Consider the following 19,470-nt stretch of genomic DNA (forward strand, 5'->3'; position numbering starts at 1 on the left):
CACCTCAAAGGGAAACAGATTTTGGTCACTGAGGAAGCTATTGAGGACATCCTCCACCTTCAGCCTAAATCAGATCAGCCTGACGGTTACCAAAAGGCTGAGGAGGATATGCGCTTTATGAGATTTGACTGGGATGCTGTCAAGTAGAGAATAGCCCTTGATCATACTGTCCCCTAGGTCATGGGAAAGAACACAGCAATGCCTAAGGGAATCAAGCTGATTTACCTAAATGATGAGGCTCGGCTATGGCACCAGATTCTGAGCAACTATGTGATGCTAAGCACTCATGAGACAGAGCTACCCGCTGCTATGATCACCCTCATCTGGTATGTGCTGGAGGGTAAGGACCTGTATCTTCCACGTTTCATCCGGCATTACGTGGCCAGGGCCCATGTCAGAGGCACCCTTCCTTTCCCTTATCTGATCACCCAGCTAGGCCGCCGAGCTGACGTGCCTTGGGAGCTGGCTGATGTGAAGTTGACTGCTACAGACTGCAAGAAGATCATTTCTCACAGCAGGAAGTTCCAGGCTTTAGGTTACAGACTCCCATTCCTCACCGCTTCTGATGAGAAAGCCACACTTTCAGCTGCCCCTTCTTCATCCACTGCTGCACCAGCTACCACCACTGCACCTCCACCTGCCTCAGAGCCCATTTACCACTTCGTGCACCGCCTATTTCAGCAGTTGGACCAGATGGAGCACCGCAACAAGCGGCGATATGAGAGATTAGAGCATCGCAACAAGCGACGCTATGAGCACCTCAAGTTGATGATCCGATCCGGCAGCGACATCCCTTCCGAGCCTGACACCCCTTCTGATACATCTGAGGTAGAAGAGGATGATCACGAGGAGGAGGCACCTACCCAGGCTAAGTAGGCAGGACCAGAGTAGGCTGCGCTACAGCATGAGGAGCCACACCAAATTTAGGCCGCAGACCCAAAGATTCCTCTACAGTCAGCACCTCCACTGCAGCAGACAGATCCTCCTACACTTATCCAGTCTGCAGACCTTCAGGCCACCACAGAGACACCAGCAGCCCATCCTTTCGGTGATGACACTTCTTCACACCCAGCTTGAGTTAGCATCGAGGACGATGCTATATTTTAAGTGTGGGGAGGTTGCCGTCCCTGGCGTATCTGTTTGGTGAACCACTACATACTCCTTTTATCTTATTTTGTTTATTTTTCTGTATTTTCATCTTTATTTTTATTTTTTAGTACTTGCACATTGTTCTTTTGCTGTATTTCTACTTTATTTCTGCATTTTTCAATTTAGTTTTTATCTTAGACATTTAGTTTAGTTTGCAATTCTAAACTTATTAGTTATAGAATATGTGGATTAATTAGTATGGTTTACCCTTCTAACATATGATAGTTGGTTTAATTAAAAATAAAAGGAGTAAACTAGAGACTTTAGTAAATTAAAACAATCCACATACCTTGTATATATAGCATCACATGTTAGTTACTTAACAACATTTCATCAAGGAAGAACACTAAGATTTTAAAAGCCACCCTAAGATTTACATTGAGAATAATGGGAACTCTTGATTTCTACTTGCATGACATGTATAACTGATATATGATTTTTTAGCTGGAGAACACACAGCCTGTGAGTTTTGAGCTTAATTGTATAGTTACATTCAAACTATAAATCTCATTCTTGTGTGTTTTATCCTTCTTTTTCATTCTGATGTTCTTTACTTTGTTTTAATCTATATATCCAATATAGAATAAAGATACATACCAAGAGATGATTGAGGCCATCATTTGAATTTTTCCTTACTTATTCCAAATTAGCCTACCTTTTACATCACCCTTGTTAGCCCCCTTGAGCTTTTTTAATCCCCTCTTGTTCTATAACCACATTACTAGCCTTAAGCAGAAAAACAAAATAAAAATCCCAAGTTGAATCCTTGGTTAGCTTAAGATAAATATTGTGTACAATTTAAGTGCGAAAAATTTTGTGGGAACATGGGATGATAGAAACAAAGTAGGAATTTAAAAAGAATGAGTTGTTTCAAAAACAAAATTTGGGAAGCATGCTCATGAGAAATCAAAACAATTGTATTACCATGTGCATAGATTCTAAAAAAAAAATTCATTATTTAGATAAGGGGATATCTAAAAAAATTCCCCAAATGCAAAATAAAAATCAATGCACATGGGACAAAATTAAATTTAATGCATGAGCTTGTAATACAAAGTGTGAAAATTTGGGTAGATAGGTAAAGGAACTTTAAAATTATATAAAGTATGTATATGTTAGGTGAGATCTTAGACTAATCAAGGATTTACCTTGGCCCCATTACAACCGTGAAAAAGACCTCATGATTTTTGTATGTCTGTTTTCCATATTTGTTGATTGGTTAGATGAAGAACAAAGTTTTAGAAAGCAAGGATAGAAAAAGAATAGAGTGAATAACCCAATAAACACTGAGTGACGAGAGAGTAAACACAAAATCCAGTGAGGGTTCAATAGCTCATCACATCACCATATATCTCTGCTTAATTGTTAATTGCCTTACAAGTTTGTGAAATATTTTTTACCCATCTCAATTGTAAAAGTGCTTTAACATTATCTAGGGTTTGGCTATGCATATATGATTCCTTGAGGATATGAATTAATTTAACTACATGTAAGCTTTATATACAAGTGAATAATAACTAGAGTTGTATAACTCATTTAGATAGTTTGCATTTAGAATAGAATGCATTGCATGAGATTCCCCTATTCTAACTTTACCCTTTCTCTTGGATTTAGCATGAGGACATGCTATTGTTTAAGTGTGGGGAGGTTGATAAACCCATATTTTATGATGTATTTTGTGCTCAATTTAAATGATTTATTCAATCCTTCACCCACTTATTCATGTAAATTGCATGGTTTTACTTTCCCTTCCTTATTATGTGATATATGTGAAAAACATGTTTCATATGCTTTAAAAATATTAATGTTGATTACCCTTTATTACCATTCGATGCCGTGATTTGTGTGTTAAGTATTTTCAGATCTCCTAAGGCAGGAATGGCTTAGTGGACAGAAAGGAAACATACAAAAATGGAAAGAAAGCATAAAAATGGAGTTTTGAAGAAAAGGGCAGTGACGCGAACACGTGACTGACGCAGACACGTGCCTTGAGCAGAACGCAAATGACGCGTACACGTGACCGAAGTAAACGCGTGACAAGAAAAACTCCCAGATGACGCGACCGGACAGACGCCACGTGCAGAAACTGCAGAAAATGCCCCTAGTGATTTCTGGACCTTTTTTCAGCCCAATTCTGAATCCAAAAACACAGAATATAAGCCAGAGAATTGAGGAATCAGAAGGGAGATCATACATTCACTTTTGCCAATTTTAGATGTAGTTTTTAGAATGAGAGGTTCTCTTCTCTCTCTTAGGTTTTAGGATTAGGATTCCTCTTAAAGGATTTAGGATTTTAACTTTTTCTCAGGTTCAATACTCCTTTTACTTTATATTTCTCCTTTACTTTCAGATACTTTAATGCCTTTATTTAATTACTTATGTTGCCAAATCGGCTTATGAACCATTCATGTTAGGATTTTCTCTATTTAATATAAATTGAGGTATTTCAGATTTATTATTCTTATTTAGCTTTTTATATTCTTGGCTTTAATTGATTAACTGGATACTCTTGAGTTATCAAACTTATCGTGATTGTTAATTGTTATTTTTGCTAATTGAATTGAATCCCCCTAACTCTAGTCCTTTCTTAGGAGTTGGCTAGGACTTGAGGATCTAACTAATTAGTCCACTTGATTTTCCCTTGCTTTAGTAAAGGTCAACTAAGTGGGATAAAAACTCAATTCTCATCACCATCGATAAGGATAACTAGGATAGGACTTCCGAATTTTCATACCTTGCCAAGAGTTTATTTTATAGTTATTTATTTATTTTACTTGTCATTTAAATTACTTGTCCCTTACTTTCAAAACCCCCGATTTACAAAACTCATAACCAATAATAAGAACATACCTCCCTGCAGTTCCTTGAGAAGACGACTTGAGGTTTGAATACTTAGGTTATCAATTTTAAAGGGGTTTGTTACTTGTGACACCCAAATGTTTGTACGAAAGAATTTTTTGTTAGTTTAGAAGCTATACTTGCAACACGATTATATTTGTGAATTTCTTTACCGATAGAAAAACCAATCATCAGTGTTCATTAGCTCCTTTTGGGGTGGTGAATCATCTACTTCAACTAATTTATACTCAGAAACAGGATCCAGAACATCATCAAGTACCTCATCTTCCAGTACTTCTTGAACAAGTGGTTCAATAACATCTATTTTCATGCACCCCTCAGAATCATTAGGGTGCTTGAGGGCTTCAAAAACATTTAGGACCACCTGTTCTTCATTGACCCTCAGGGTTAATTCACCCTTTTGCACATCAATCAGAGCTCTACTTGTAGCTAAAAAGGGTCTACCAAGGTCGGCCTCTTCAGAAGCAGTTGGGAAGATTCCTCTCCAGAAGTCTTCGCTGTCAGATTCTGCACAGCGGTCGCCTTCTTTGCCCTACGGAAGGCCTTCATGGAGTCCGTAGACTTTACCATTTCTGAAAAAGTGATGCCAAGGCATCTTAGGCTAGTTTCACTAGCCTTTTTCTTTGTTTTTAATAGGTTTTATGCACTTTCTTGAGTTATAAGTAAGTCATTTGGGTAGAAATTCATGCATACCTAGATTCATCCAATTATGATTAATTTAATGCAATTTCATGAGAATTATGCTATAATTACTTGAGTGCTAAGAATGATTAGAATTCTCATGACTTTAGCAAGCCTTTGATGGATGTATTGGTTGATGATAGGTGAAAGAAAGCATGGAGGAAGGTTAAAGAATGAGCATGGAAAAGATGGAGAAGAAGCAATGTTGGTGGCCAAGTCGGACCACCAACATTGCCTCAAACGTTGGAAGAGAAAAAAAGCACTTCTCTGTAAACACAGCTGATGCTCACGTTTGAGGTAGCGTTGGACATCCAACGTTACCCCCAACGTGGTGAAAAAAACTTCAATTCTAGAGCTAAATGGTTTTTTAGTGACACGTACGCGTCCATGACACGTACGCGTGAAAAAAGCAAAAATTCAATGTCATGCGTAGGTGTGCGTCACGTGCACGCGTGGAATGGCAAAAATCGACCATCCACGCGTACGCGTGATCCATGCGTACGTGTCAAAATTGAACGTTGGAGGTCCAATATTGCCTCAAACACTGCCTCCAACGTCCGCAATGCCAAGCCCAGAAATTAGAGTTGAGAATTTTGAATCGACGCGTATGCGTCATTGACGCGTGCGCGTGGATGGAAAAAAAGGCAATGCACGCGTAAGCATGGGGTACGCATACGCTTGAAAATGAAAAAAACTCAAATTTCACGCTTAAGCGTGAAGCACGCATACGCGTGGATGAAAAAAGGGCAACGCATGTGTAAGCGTGGAGTACGTGAACGCGTGAAGATGCCAACGTCCGCTGCTTTGTTTTAAAACTGGAAAATGAAATATCCGCATCTAGGCGCACACGTGAAGCATGCATACGCGTGGATGAGCATTTTTGACCGTTTTGCGCAGACGCGCAAGGCACGCGTACGCGTGGATAGCGGAACGTTGGCCTTCCAACATTGAGTCAAACGCCAATGACAGCAAGTTTCTCTGGTTTTTCTGAAGAGCGTTTGAGTCAACGTTGGCCCTCAAACATTGACTCAAATGTGAAGCATCAGGATTCAAAATTCATACAAGTCTCTTCTCAACACAAAAAGAAACCAATTGGAACCATTTTCAACCCAATTCCATCAAAGCCAAAAGCCCAATTCAGAGCTTGATGATCAATGGAAGAAAGTGTATAAATAGCTTAGAATTTAAGTTAGAAAGGACTTTTACTTTTTACTTTTACTTTTCTGGGCACTTTTACATTCTATTGTATTCTTCATTCTCTGTTTGTTAATTTTGAGAATGTATCTTTCAATTCCAATTTCCATTTTGAGAGCTTTGAACAATTAAACCCCTTTCATTGGGTTAGGGAGCTCTGTGTAAATTCAATGGATCAATATTAGTTTTCATTCATTTTTTTCTTTCTTTTCTCTTGATTTTACTAGAAAGCTTTCAGTCCTCAACCAACTGGATAGTTATCTTGGGAAAGAAGCTATTCATAATTGGATCTCCTCGGAACCTTGGAAGATGAATGAGGAGATCATGCTAGAATTACTTTCTCACATTGGATTAGATTGGGGTTTGGATGGATATAGTAACATGTAATCCTACCAATACTTTGATCTAAGAATTTGTGTGGTATAATCAGTGACCAAACTTCATCTCTTCCCATGAGCACTTAAATCAAGGAATTGGGCAATTGTTCATGCTTAGAAAGATTATATTACCGAGGAATTGGGATCTAATCACTTAAGATTGCCAAGGAGATCAATGAATACATTGATTGCGGAAGAGAGAAAAATGAATTTGATCCAGAGAATTATACATCTCCTGAACCCAATGATTCTCCCATCTCTGATCTACCCATTCTGTTTACTTTTTGCTCTTTAATTTCATGCTAATTCCCCCTTCCTATTTAATTTCTTGCAATTTAAGCTTCTACACTTTAATTCCTTGCAATTTAATTTTCTGTTTCTTTAATTTCTTGCAATTTAAGTTTCCCGCCAATTTTTACTTTCTGCAAATTCTCAATTCAATTTTGATTTTGCTCAACTAGCATAATTCTCCAATTAACATTGCTCAATCTACCAATCCCTGTGGGATTCGACCTCACTCTTTTGTGAGTTTTTACTTGACGACAATCCGGTGCACTTGCCAGAAGGAACTTGTCGAGAGACAGTTTTTGCGTATCAAAAAGAAACCAACAAAATCAAGTTACAGATAAGAAAGGTATAAATCGGCAAACAAACAAAAAAGGAAAGCTAAAAAGAAGTCAGCGACTACCCAGCTCAGCACGAAGGAGGGATGGATTCCCCAGAAACCTTTTTGTATCTAGGTGAGGAGGCTCCCCCCAGTTCTCTTCTAACACACTCACAAAGGCTTGTTCTAACTCGCTCAAACTCTCCTAAGAATATTTAACCACTACTGGATCCTTTTGCTATGATAAAAGGGAAGGTTGGCTCATCATTTTCATCTAAAAATAAGGGCCGAGCTCCTTCCACAGCTCGGACCTTGAAGTAATAATTCTTGAAGTCACAAAAAGACTCATCATACATGGAGAAGACCTTCTTCCCTTGAGTAGCTCGGAAGGAAATCCAAGAGGCTTTCTTCTTAGCAACCCCAGGCTTTGTCAGCACAAAACGATAAAGAAAGAGAGTTTGGGAAGGTCAGACACCCAATTCCTGACACAACAATTGAAAGATTTTTATAAAACCCCATGAGTTTGGATGGAGTTGAAAAAGGGCTACATTGCAAGACCACAACAGATCGGTCTCGAAGGTGGTAAAAGGGATGGTGATATTCAACTGACTAAAAAAGTAGTCATAAGCATAGAAAAAGAGCCGCTCCCCCTGAGTCAAGGAAGGAAAACTAACCCTCTCCTCAGGGTCAGGCGACACTAACTCATAATTCTTCTCCTTATCCCTATCACTACAAATCCTATGGAACCTCCTAAGTTTCACACAGTATTCAGGGTCAGCCACTGTAACACACATTAGGACTATAGAGTCCAGCCAGTCAGACATGCCGTCAGGGATCTTGGTAAACATTTCAACAATATCTTTTCGTGAAGACATAGGCGAACTACCCCTACAGTAAGAAAAAGAAAAAATGGTTACTACCAAACAACTCGGGCAATAAGGAAATAACTTGGACAATAAAAAGTAATCAACAAAGTCTCAGATACAAAAACAAAAGGGAAACCCCAGGACTCGCAAAAAGAACAATAGTCTAGGGGCACCCTATGGAGGCAACAACACGGCAATAACATAGAAAAGGGAACTCGACAACTCTGTGCCCTAAGCCAGTCCGAACACCTCTCAAATAAAGAATACAAGGGGAACAATCAATCTTTTACCATTTCTCCATACAAACAGTAAAATCATCATCACAGACCACATAAGGAATCATCAAGAAAGCTACAACCATTTCCTACCAACAGTTCAACAAAAACCAAAACTTTGCACAAAGATAGGGTCATGCAACCATGAAAAGAAGGAAACGGCAAAGGGAATTAATGAGCTCTTAAACCCTCGCATGTTCCCAAGAAAGCACAACGCGCATCGCAATTAAAAAGCAGAAAAAGGAAAACGCTTTGCATTCAAGGAGTCCCAGCAGGAGTTATACAGAGATCAACTAAAGGCAAAATGCTCGAGCTCGACTTCTTCAAAAGTGTCGAAGTCTGAAGACACGACCTTATGAGTAAGATCGAGCTCAAGCAGGGGCACTGTTCATACCTCGGGTCGAGCTACGCAACCCAAGTTGACTGAAGACAAAATGGCCGACCTCTTCAGGTTGGTCGACCCCGACCTCTTCCCAAAAAGAGGTCGGCCAAATTGCTATGGAGGCCCAAGTAGGCCAAAATATAGGTTGAAAGATGTGAATGTATGATTTGATTGTATATAAATGTATGCTTGATGATGGGTTGAATGTAGATGAATGGGTTTGAATGTGATGAGTTACATAGTGTTAGATGATGATTATTAATGATTTGTGTTGGTGGGTATTGAGATTTGAAGATGGATGTTGATGATGATTTTGATTATTGGTTATTGTGGTTGATAATAATGTTGAGATTATGATGTATGATGAATTTGGATTTTTGATAATTGTTGATCATGGATATGAAGCATGAATGAGTTTAATGGTGGAAATTGATAGTGATAGAGTGATGAATGGTGAATGTGTTGGTGAAAAATTGTTTGTAAATGTTATATATTGATATTTGAGATTGAGAATGATGAAGTATGGTGGAAGATTGGTATAGATTGTGAAATTGTGACCCAAGAGGGTAGGAATTGGTTAAAAATGGAGTTTGGAATGGTTTTGGTTGTGGTTTGTAAGAAATTGTGGAAATTGTGGTATTTGGTAAGAGTTGGTTTTTGGTGAACTTTGTCTGATCATAACTTTTGCCCTGGTTTTCAAAATTTGTTAAAACTGGTTTAGAATTAAAGATTTTTGAAAACCCATCGATTTGATATAAAGTTTGTAAAATTTGGAATTTTGTAGAGGGATTTATGATCATTGAAAGATTGGTGTAAAAATCTGAAATTCTGCAAAGTTGGAGAATTTTATGATTTCTGGTATGTGCGCATGCACAACCTTGCGAAAATTTTAATATGTGCACACGCACAGGCAGGGGAGTGCGTTCTGTTTGCAGCGCTAGCACAGCTTGTGCGTGCACACACCAATGAGGATTTGCAACCTGTGCATACGCACAGCCCTGTGCGCACACACAAGTTGGGAAGGGGAGTTTGTTAAGGGCGCTCGCACAACTTGTGCGAGTGAACAGACCTTGTGAAATTTGGTACCTGTGCATACGCACACCCTTGTGCATACGCACACTTTTAAAAATCTTCCTGGGCGTGCACACGCATACCCTTGTGCATCTGCACACGCCCTGTTCACAAATTTAAACTTTGTTTTCAACTATTTCACCTTCCCAAGAAGGTTGTAAGCTTCTAAAACACCATTTTAAGGCTTTTGGGCTTAATTTTGAGTATAAAGGATATAAGATATAACTAAATGGTTTTAGTTGATTATTATGAAAAACTAGAAAAACGGAGGCTTAGGTTTCTGGTGTGCTGAGAATGGGTTAGGTGGAGCGTAAAGAAGGATTCGTATATGAGATGAGAACTGAGGAACTATGAGTTCAGGATGCAAATCATGAATTGATAATGGTTGTGATGAGTCGAGGGCTTGAAAAGAAATGATGATCTGGATGGAGGTTGAGAGTGTGCAGGGCCTATATCCTCGGCGTAGCAGATTTTTCTCTGCTGCATGAGTGGTTGTTGTTGTTGAGAGTGTGCGGAGCCTCTATCTCCGGTACGGCAGATGTTTCTGTCACATGACATGTTGAATGTTGAGAGTGCGCAGGGCCTATATCCCCGGCGTAGTAGATTGTTCTGCTGCATGATTTGTTGTGGTTGGTTCCTTCTCTACTGCAGGAAGTGTGCGGGGCCTATATCCCTGGCGTAGTAGACTCCCTACTATATGAGTGTGCACGGCACTATATCTCTGACGTAGCAGATTCGCTGCTACATGAGTGTGCATGGCACTATATCTCTGGCGTGGCAAAAAAGGCTACATCCTGGAGGATGTGTTGGGCTGGCATTTACAGACCGACAAGTGATATCACGAGCCAATAGGATAGACATTCATCATATGCATCTCTTATGTGCTTGTTTGCTTTGATTACTTAGGTTTGCTTAATTGTATAATATGCTTACTTGCTTCTTGAATTACATATTACATATTTGAGTATTACTTGTGTTTTCTTTGCTTGCATTATCTGTGTCTGTCTGGTGCTGAGGAGGTTAGGTAGGCGGTGGCGATGGGATCGCACGGAGGGTAGGGTGGTGAAGGCTGTGGGACAGCGGTGACTAGATTAGTTAGTAATCCCCTAAGTTAGATTACCATGTTATTATGTTATGGTTATAAGTTATGTTTAATGTTTTAGTATACCTTAAGGTTGAATCTTGTACTGGACATGGATTCTAGGATTGCCTTTGGCGTCCCGGGGTCTTATATCCTACATCACTGGGCACTGTTACCATACTGAGAACCTCCGGTTCTCATACCATATTCTGTTGTTGTTTTTCAGATGCAGGTCGCAACCCACCTCGATGAGTTGTCTGGATGGTGACAGAAGCAGAGGATCCTGTTGCTCTTGGAGTATTTTTGATTTACTTTGTTTATACATCTCTCACTTTTGTATTTTGTTTTGCCTAACGGCTTGTATTTGAGATAACAAAACTTATATAAGCTGTTTTTATTGTCAGTTTCCTGTATGGTCTGTATATCACTAGCCGGCTTAAGCTCCACGAATCCGGCTAGATTCTTATGTTATTATACTATTAACCTTTGTTATATTATACCTATGTCTTGTGCATTAAGTTAGAAGTTTCGTTAATACATTTTGTGCTTTTCAAATCCTATTTTTGAGCTATATCCTTCATCAGGCTTCTAGATTATATTAATTCTTTCTATATATTATATGTATGAGCGTAGAACTGTCGTAATCTCTAATTATTCTTTGCTTTACGACGCGAGGTAAAGCTTAGGCTGATTAGGGTGTTAAAAAAGGGTTTGGAGAGAAAAGGAAACTGTAGTGCTAACAGAAGAGTGCAGTGCCATCATACAAAGGAAGCTCCCTCAAAAGCTGAAGGACCCTGGAAGTTTCCAAATCCCATCTGTCATAGGTGACATCAACATCAGCAAGGCACTATGTGACTTGGGAGCAAGCATCAACCTAATGTCTTTATATATGATGAAGAGAATGATGATTGAGGAAGCCAAGCTAACAAGAATGGCACTCCAACTAGCCGATAGAACATTCAAATTTTTCCATGGAGTGGTGGAGGACTTGTTAGTCAACGTGGGAGAATTCATCTTTCCAACAGATTTTGTGGTGCTTGACATGGAATAAGAAGCTAGTACATCCATCATACTAGGAAGACCATTCCTAGCAATAGCAGGAGCTATTATTGATGTACAAAAAAGGGAATTAGTCCTCAGGCTTCATGAGGAAAGGATGGTATTCAATGTGTTCAAGGCCATGAGTTATCCAAAAGAAACTCTTGAAAAGTGCATGATGGTGGATGCAATTGAGTCATTGGTGCAAGGAACCTTAGAAGAAGACACACTTGAATAAGTAATGGAAGGGAGTCAACAATCATGCAGTGCAACTCCGCAAGAAAACACAGACATTCCAATCATGCTGGATACAAAGGAAGAGAAGAATAAAGCACCCAGGCTGGAATTGAAGACACTACCTCCTAGCCTAAAGTATGCCTACCTGGGGAGCAATGATACTTATCCAGTAATTATTAGCTAAACCTTGAGTGAAGATCAGGAGAAAGAACTACTTGAGGTGCTGAAAAAATATAAGGATGCAATTAGGTGGACCTTAGCTGACTTGAAAGGGATAAGCCCCTCAATGTGTATGCACAAGATCCTCCTTGAGGAGGATGCCAAGCCTACAATCCAACCACAAAGGAGACTGAATCCCTCAATGCAAGAAATTGTGCAGAAAGAAGTACTGAAGCTATGGCAAGCAGGGGTGATCTACCCCATTTCTGATAGTCCTTGGGTAAGACCTGTGGTGCCTAAGAATGGAGGCATCACAGTGTGCCAAATAAAAAGAATGAGCTGATTCCTACCAGGATAGTTACAGGATGGCGCATGTGCATTGACTATAGAAAGCTCAATGAAGCTACAAGAAAGGACTACTTCACATTCCCTTTCATGGATCAGATGCTAGAGGGACTTGCGGGGCATGAGTATTATTGCTTCCTGGATGGATATTCTGTCTACAACCAGATTGTAGTGGATCCTAAGGATCAGGAGAAAACTACTTTTACTTGCCCATGTCGGGTGTTTGTTTATAAACGCATGCCCTTTGGATTGTGCAATGCACCGGCCAAATTCCAAAAATGCATGCTGTCCATTTTTTCTGACATGATTGGGAAGTTTATAGAAGTCTTCATGGATGATTTTTCAGTGTTTGGTGACTCATTCCCTAACTGATTACACCATCTTGCCTTAGTGCTTAAGAGATGCCAAGAGACTAACCTGGTTTTAAACTGGGAAAAATGTCGTTTTATGGTAACTGAAGGGATAGTCCTTGGCCACAAAATCTCTAACAAAGGCATAAGATGGATAGAGCTAAGGTGGAAGTAATTGAAAAGTTACCCCCACCTTGTAATGTGAAAATAGTTAGGAGCTTCCTAGGACATGCAGGCTTCTATAGAAGGCTCATAAAAGACTTTTCAAAAATTGCCAAACCTTTAAGTAACCTTATTTTCTCTAATGTACCTTTTATTTTTGATGATGAATGCATGAAGGTCTTTGAAGACCTTAAGAGTAAGCTGTCCTCTACACCTATCATAGCACCACCCAATTGGGATTTACCTTTTGAATTGATGTGTGATGCATCAGATTTTGCAATAGGTGCTGCGTTAGGGCAGAGAAAAGACAAACTGGTTCATGTGATTTATTATACTAGGTGCTGTGTGATTTATTATTACACAACCACTGAAAAAGAGTTACTTGCCATTGTATTTTCTTTTGATAAATTCAGATCCTATCTAATTGGCTCTAAAGTAACTGTGTTTACTGACCATGCAGCATTGAAATACTTTCTGAATAAGAAAGACTCCATGCCAAGGCTACTAAGGTGAATTTTACTGCTCCAAGAGTTTAATATAGAGATCAAAGACAGAAGTGGAGTAGAGAACAAGGTAGCAGACTACCTCTCAAGAATCCCATCTTAGGAGAATGAAGCTTACAATCCCTGTGTCAATGAATGCTTTCCGGATGAGCAATTGATGATGAACAAATAAGCACCATGGTTTGCAGACATGGCCAACTTCATGGCCATTAGAGAACTACCCACTAGTACCAATAAGAATTTGAGAAGGAAGCTCATTAATGATGCCAAGTACTTTATCTGGTATGAGTCGTACCTCTTCAAGAGATGCTCTGATGGCATGCTAAGAAGGTACATATCACATGAAGAAGGCCAGGAAGTCCTGTGGCACTGTCATGGATCTGCTTATGGAGGACACTTTGGGGGAAAGAGGACTACTGCAAAGGTACTGCAATGTGGATTCTACTAGCCTACCATATTCAAAGATTCAAGAGAATTGGTGAAGAACTACAATGAGTGCCAAAGAGCTCGAAACTTACCCAAAAAGAATGAAATGCCACAGAAGTACATCATGGAGTTAGAGTTGTTTGATGTGTGGGGGATTGATTCCATGGAACCTTTCCCATCATCATACTCAAATAACTACATACTAGTGGCAGTGGAATATGTGTCCAAATGGGTAGAAGCCATTGCAACATCAACAAATGACAACAAAGTGCTGATTTACTTCTTGAGGAAAAATATATTCAGTAGATTTGGGGTGCCAAGAGCTCTTACAAGTAATGAAGGAAGTCACTTTTGCAACAAACCACTAGAAAACCTCCTCCTCAAATATGGTGTCAAGCATAAGGTGGCTACACCTTACCGCCCACAAACTAATGGACAAGCAAAAGTTTCAGACAGAGAGCTCAAGAGGATTCTTGAGAAGACTATTGGGGCATCAAGAAAAGACAGGTCAAAGAAGTTAGATGATGCTCTATGGGCCTACAGGACAGCTTTCAAGACACCCATTGGTATGTCTCCATATCAATTGGTGTATGGAAAAGCTTGTCACTTGCCTGTAGAATTGGAGCATAAAGCTTTCTGGGCCCTTCAAGTGCTAAACTTTGACAATGATGCTGCTGGAAAAAGAAGGATGTTACAGTTGAATGAGCTGGAAGAATTCAGGAATCAAGCCTATGAAAGTGCAAAAATCTACAAGAAAATCACAAAGAAATGGCATGATCAAAGGCTGGCACCAAGGAACTTTGCTAAAGGACAAATAGTCCTCCTGTACAACTCTAGACTCAAGTTCTTCCCAGGAAAGCTAAAATCAAGATGGTCATGGCCATTGACTATCACAAAGGTTTCACCCTATGGTCATGTTGAGATCATGGATGAAAAAGCACAAAGAACATTCACTGTTAATGGTCAAAGAGTCAAGCATTATCTGGGGGAATCAATGGAAGAGCACAAGGTGAACTACAATCTCAATTAAGCAGAGGAAGACCGTCAAGCTAGTGACGTAAAAGAAGCGCTAGTTGGGAGGCACCCCAACATTCATATCCTTTCATTTTACTGCTTTCTAGATCTGTTTTATGTTAATTACTTTAGTTTATTGCTTTCTAACTTCTAGTGTTAATTACTTAGTTTGGTAGCTTTAGATTTTTTTTTAGCTTTAGAGTATTCTTAGCTTTTTTTCTAGAAGTTTGACGTCGGGTTTTCTACCAGTAAAGAAATTCATAGAAACGGTTGCGTTGTAGATATAGTTTCTAAACCGGCAAAAATCCCTTCGTACAAACGTGTTGGGTGTCATAAGTAACAGACCCCTTTAAAAATTGTTAACCGAGTATTCAAACCTCGGGTCGTCTTCTCAAGGAACTGCGAGGAAGTATGTTCTTATTATTGGCTATAAAGGTTATAATCGGGGTTTAGAAGGTGAGAAGCAAGTAATTTAAATGACGAGTGAATTAAATGGCAATTAAGAATAAATAATAACTGTAAAGCAACTTTTAGCAAGGTAGAGAAAATTAGAGGTCCAACTTAGTTTTCTCTCTCAACAATAATGAAAGTTGAATCTAAACTCCACTTGGTCAACCTTCACCAGGGTAAAGGAAAGTCAAGGGACTAACTAAATTGACTTTCGAATCCTAATTATTTCCTCAAAAAAGGTTGGGATTATTTAAGTTCAGCTCAATTAGCAAGATAACGATTATCAATTATGTTGAGTTTAATAACTGTTGAGTTACTAAATTCTTAACCAGAACCAAAAGGGGAAAAGTAAAATTGCTGGAATGATAAAGATGTCCTTAGATGGGAAGCAATGGTAACTTAAATCAAGAGAACAATCATAAACTGAAAATACCTCAATTATCATTAATTCAAATAACAGTCTGTAACATGGGAGAATTCCTAAATCAAATTATAATAATCAATTCAAATGTTGGAATAAATAAATAGAAGTAATACTAAAAGAACATTAAACATGGGATCCAGAGTTACTCTTAAAACAAGAAGAAATCCTAAATCCTAAAAGAGAGAGAAGATCTCTCTCTCAATTAAATCTAAATCATTGAAAGGTAAAAATATGTGAGCTCTCTTTTGAATGGAAGCATTCCCACACTTTATAACCTCTGGTCTATGCTGTCTGTACTTGGATCTGAGCCAAAAAGGGCTTCAGAATTTGCTGGGGGCGTATTCTGTAATTTCTTGTGCGTGGCCTCTGTCATGCGTCTGCGTGGGTCATGCGGTCGCGTTATTCGGAGCTTTTTCTTGCCACGCGGTCGCGTCAGTCATGCGACCGCGTCATATGCGTTCTACTTAAGGTGCGCGGTCGCGTCAGTCATGCGGCCGCGTCGCTGCTGATTCGTGCTTGGCACGCGATCGCGTCATCCATGCGATCGCGTGGATACCAGTTTCTTTAAAGCTCCGTTTTGCTTTCTCCTTCCATTTTAGTATGTTTCCTTTTTCATCCTTTAAGTCATTCTGCCTTAGAAAATCTGAAACTACTCAACACACTAATCACGGCATCGAATGGAAATAAAGGTAATTAAAATAATTAATTTTTAAAGCTTAGGAAACATGTTTTTCACAATATGACATAACAAGGAAGGGAAAGTAAAATCATGCAATTAATGTGAATAAGTAGGTGAAGAGTTGAATAAATCACTCTAATTAAGCACAAAAGAACTCATGAAATATGGGTTTATCAACCTCCCCACACTTAAACACTAGCATGTCCTCATGCTAAATCCAAGGTAAATAATTAAGGTTAAAGTGATGGAATGTTATGAAATGCAACCTATGCTAAATGCATCTACCTAATGGGTCATGCAATTCTAATCCATCTACTCATATATAAAGCTTACATGTAGCTAAGTTAATTCATATTCTCAAGGAGTTATGTACATATATATAGCTAACCCTTAAATAATAAAGCATTTTAGCAAATGAGATGGGAAAGAAAACATTGTACAAACTTGCAAAACAATTAGTAAATATAAACACAAATATATGTTGATGAGTTATAGAACCCTTACTGGATTTTTTGTTTACTCTCTAGTCACTCAGTGTTTATTGGGTTTATTCACTCTATTTTTCTTTTTATTCTTACTTTCTATAACTTTATTTTTCATCTAACCAATCAATAATTATAGAATATAGTCATACCAAAAAGTCATGAGGTCTTAATTAAGGTTGTAATGGGGCCAAGGTAAAGGTAAGGATTTATGTATATGGTTAAGTGAGCTAATAAGCGAATCTTTAATTAGACTAAGATCTCACCTAACATACATATTTAGTAAAATAAAATCTCTTTACCTATTTTCCCATATTTCCCACTTATTGTTGCATGCTCATGTTTCACTTTTTATTTTGATCTCATGTGCATTGTTTTTATTTTGCATTTTGGGGAATTTCTTTTTGCATTCCCTTTTATTAAATACTGAAAAAATACTCTCCTTTTTTTTTGATGCACATGGTAATTGAATCACTTTGATTTTCTCATGAACATACCCTTTTGTTTCTATCACTCATGTTCCCAAAAGGTTTCCCACATTTTACTCTATTCATAAATTTTTTTTTATCTTAAGCTAACCAAGGATTCACTTGGGATTTTATTTTGTTTTTCTACTTAAGGCTAGTGTGGCTAAATAGAATAAAAGGGGATTTAAAGGCTCAAGGGGGGCTAACAAGGGTGATGTAAAAGGTAGGCTAATTTGGGGTGAGTGAGATAAAATCAAGTGATGGCCTCAATCATTCTCTTAGTATGTATCTATTCTATATTCTATAATTGGACATATGGATTAAAGCAAAGGAAAGAACATCAGAATAAAAAGAATGTAACACACAGAAATGAAATTATGGTTTGAATGCAACCATACAATTTAAGCTCAAGACTCACAGGCTGTGTGTTTTCTAACTCAGGCATCATATATCATTCATATATTGTATGCAGATTTAGTTAAAAATTCCCATTATTCTCTTGAAAAAAAATTATTTAGGGTAGCTTTTAAAGTTTTAATGTTCCTCCTTGATGAAATGTTGTCAACTAACATGTAATGCTATATATACAAGGTGTGGGTTGTTTTGATTCTGTTAAAGTTTCTAGTTTACTTCCTTTTTATATTTTTCTATTTAAACTATACTATCTTTATGCTAAAAAAAGGATAAACTATACTAATTAATCCACTAATAAATTTGAATTGCAAATTAAACTAAATGACTAAAATGAGCTAAATAACTAAAATATGAACAAAAAATGCAAAATGCAGAAAATAGAGTAAAATATACAAGTAGCAATGTATAAGTACTCAGAAAATAATAAAAGAAAAAGAGAAAAATATAGAAAAATATCCAAAATGAAAGAAAAAGTATGTAGTAGTTCACCAAAATAAACGCCAGAGATGGCGACCTCCCTACACTTAAAATGAAGCATCGTCCTCGATGCTCAATCAAGCCGGGTGTGAAGGAGTGTCATCACTGGTAGGGATGGTAGCTGGGGTCTCTGTGGTGGTGGTGGGCTGAGAGTCTGGCTGCTGTAGAGGGGAGACTGACTGGATCGGGATCTCCGAATCTGCAGCCTCAATCTGGGGCATAACCTCCTGATGCGGGGCAGTCTGCTCTGTGGCTGCCTGCTGATGAGTCTCCGCCTGGGAATGAGTCTCCTCCTCGTGCTCATCCTCCTCCTCCTCCTCTGATGGCTCTGAAGGGGTGTCGGGCTCGGAGGGGATGTCGGCGCCCTGTCTGATCATTAGCTTCAGATGGGAATATCATCGCCTGCTGCGGCGCTCCAATCTCTCATACCGGCGCCTGTTACGGCACTCCATCTGATCAAGCTGGCGGAAAAGACGGTGCACGAGGAGATAAACTGGCTCAGAGGCGGGTGGAGGTGTAGTGGTGGCAGCAGGGGCAGCTGGGGCAGCTGTGGATGAAGAGGGTCCAGCAGACGGAGGGGCTGTCTCATCAGTAGCAGTGACAGGTGGTGGTCTGTAGCCCAAGGCAAGGAAGTTCCTGTTGTGCGGGATGATCTTCCTGCAGTCCGCTGCTGGTGGTCGCTCATCGGCATCCTCCCAAGGCTCATCAGCCTGACGGCCTAGCCGTGTAACCAGGTAAGGAAAGGGGAGGGTTCCTTAGATGTGGGCCCTGGCCATATAATGCCGGATAAAACGAGGCAGATAAATGTCCTTACCCTCCAGCACACACCAAAGGAGGGTGATCATGGTAGCCGGGATCTCCGTCTCGTGAGTACTCGGCATCACAAAATTACTCAAGATCTGATGCCATAGCCGAGCCTCATCATATAAGTACACTCTCTTGATCCCTCTAGGCATAGTGGTGTTCTGACCCATCTTCCAAGGAACAGCAGGGTCGAGAGCTATCCTTGCCTTCATAGCATCCCAGTCAAACTGCATCTGGCCCATGTTTTCCTCAGCCTGTGCAAAACCATTTGGCTGATCGGACTTGGCTGGGAGCTGGAGAATGGTCTCTATGGCCTCCTCAGTGACCAGAATTTGCTTTCCCCTCAGGTTCACTGCTTCTAGGGTAGTAAGGTAGTAGTTGCAATAGAATTCCCAGACCTAAGATGCATTGACCTCTGTCAGTGATCTCTCCAGAAAGAACCAGCCTCTTTGCTTGATTTGCTCTGTAGTGTATTGCTAGAGGGCTTCTGGAATCTTCAA

The 19,470-nt window shown here is 39.3% G+C and overlaps 1 protein-coding gene across 1 annotated transcript; it reads left to right on the plus strand.

The window, feature by feature from the left end:
* Window positions 1–13,523: 13,523 nt before the first annotated feature.
* On the plus strand, window positions 13,524–14,789 carry LOC112748553 (uncharacterized). The gene is made up of 2 exons (XM_025796782.1): window positions 13,524–13,663; window positions 14,066–14,789. The coding sequence occupies exons 1-2, from the start codon at window positions 13,524–13,526 to the stop codon at window positions 14,787–14,789; spliced, it is 864 nt and encodes a 287-aa protein (XP_025652567.1).
* Window positions 14,790–19,470: the final 4,681 nt, after the last annotated feature.

Source organism: Arachis hypogaea, chromosome 15, assembly GCF_003086295.3.
Source record: "Arachis hypogaea cultivar Tifrunner chromosome 15, arahy.Tifrunner.gnm2.J5K5, whole genome shotgun sequence".
Taxonomy (NCBI): Eukaryota; Viridiplantae; Streptophyta; class Magnoliopsida; order Fabales; family Fabaceae; genus Arachis; species Arachis hypogaea.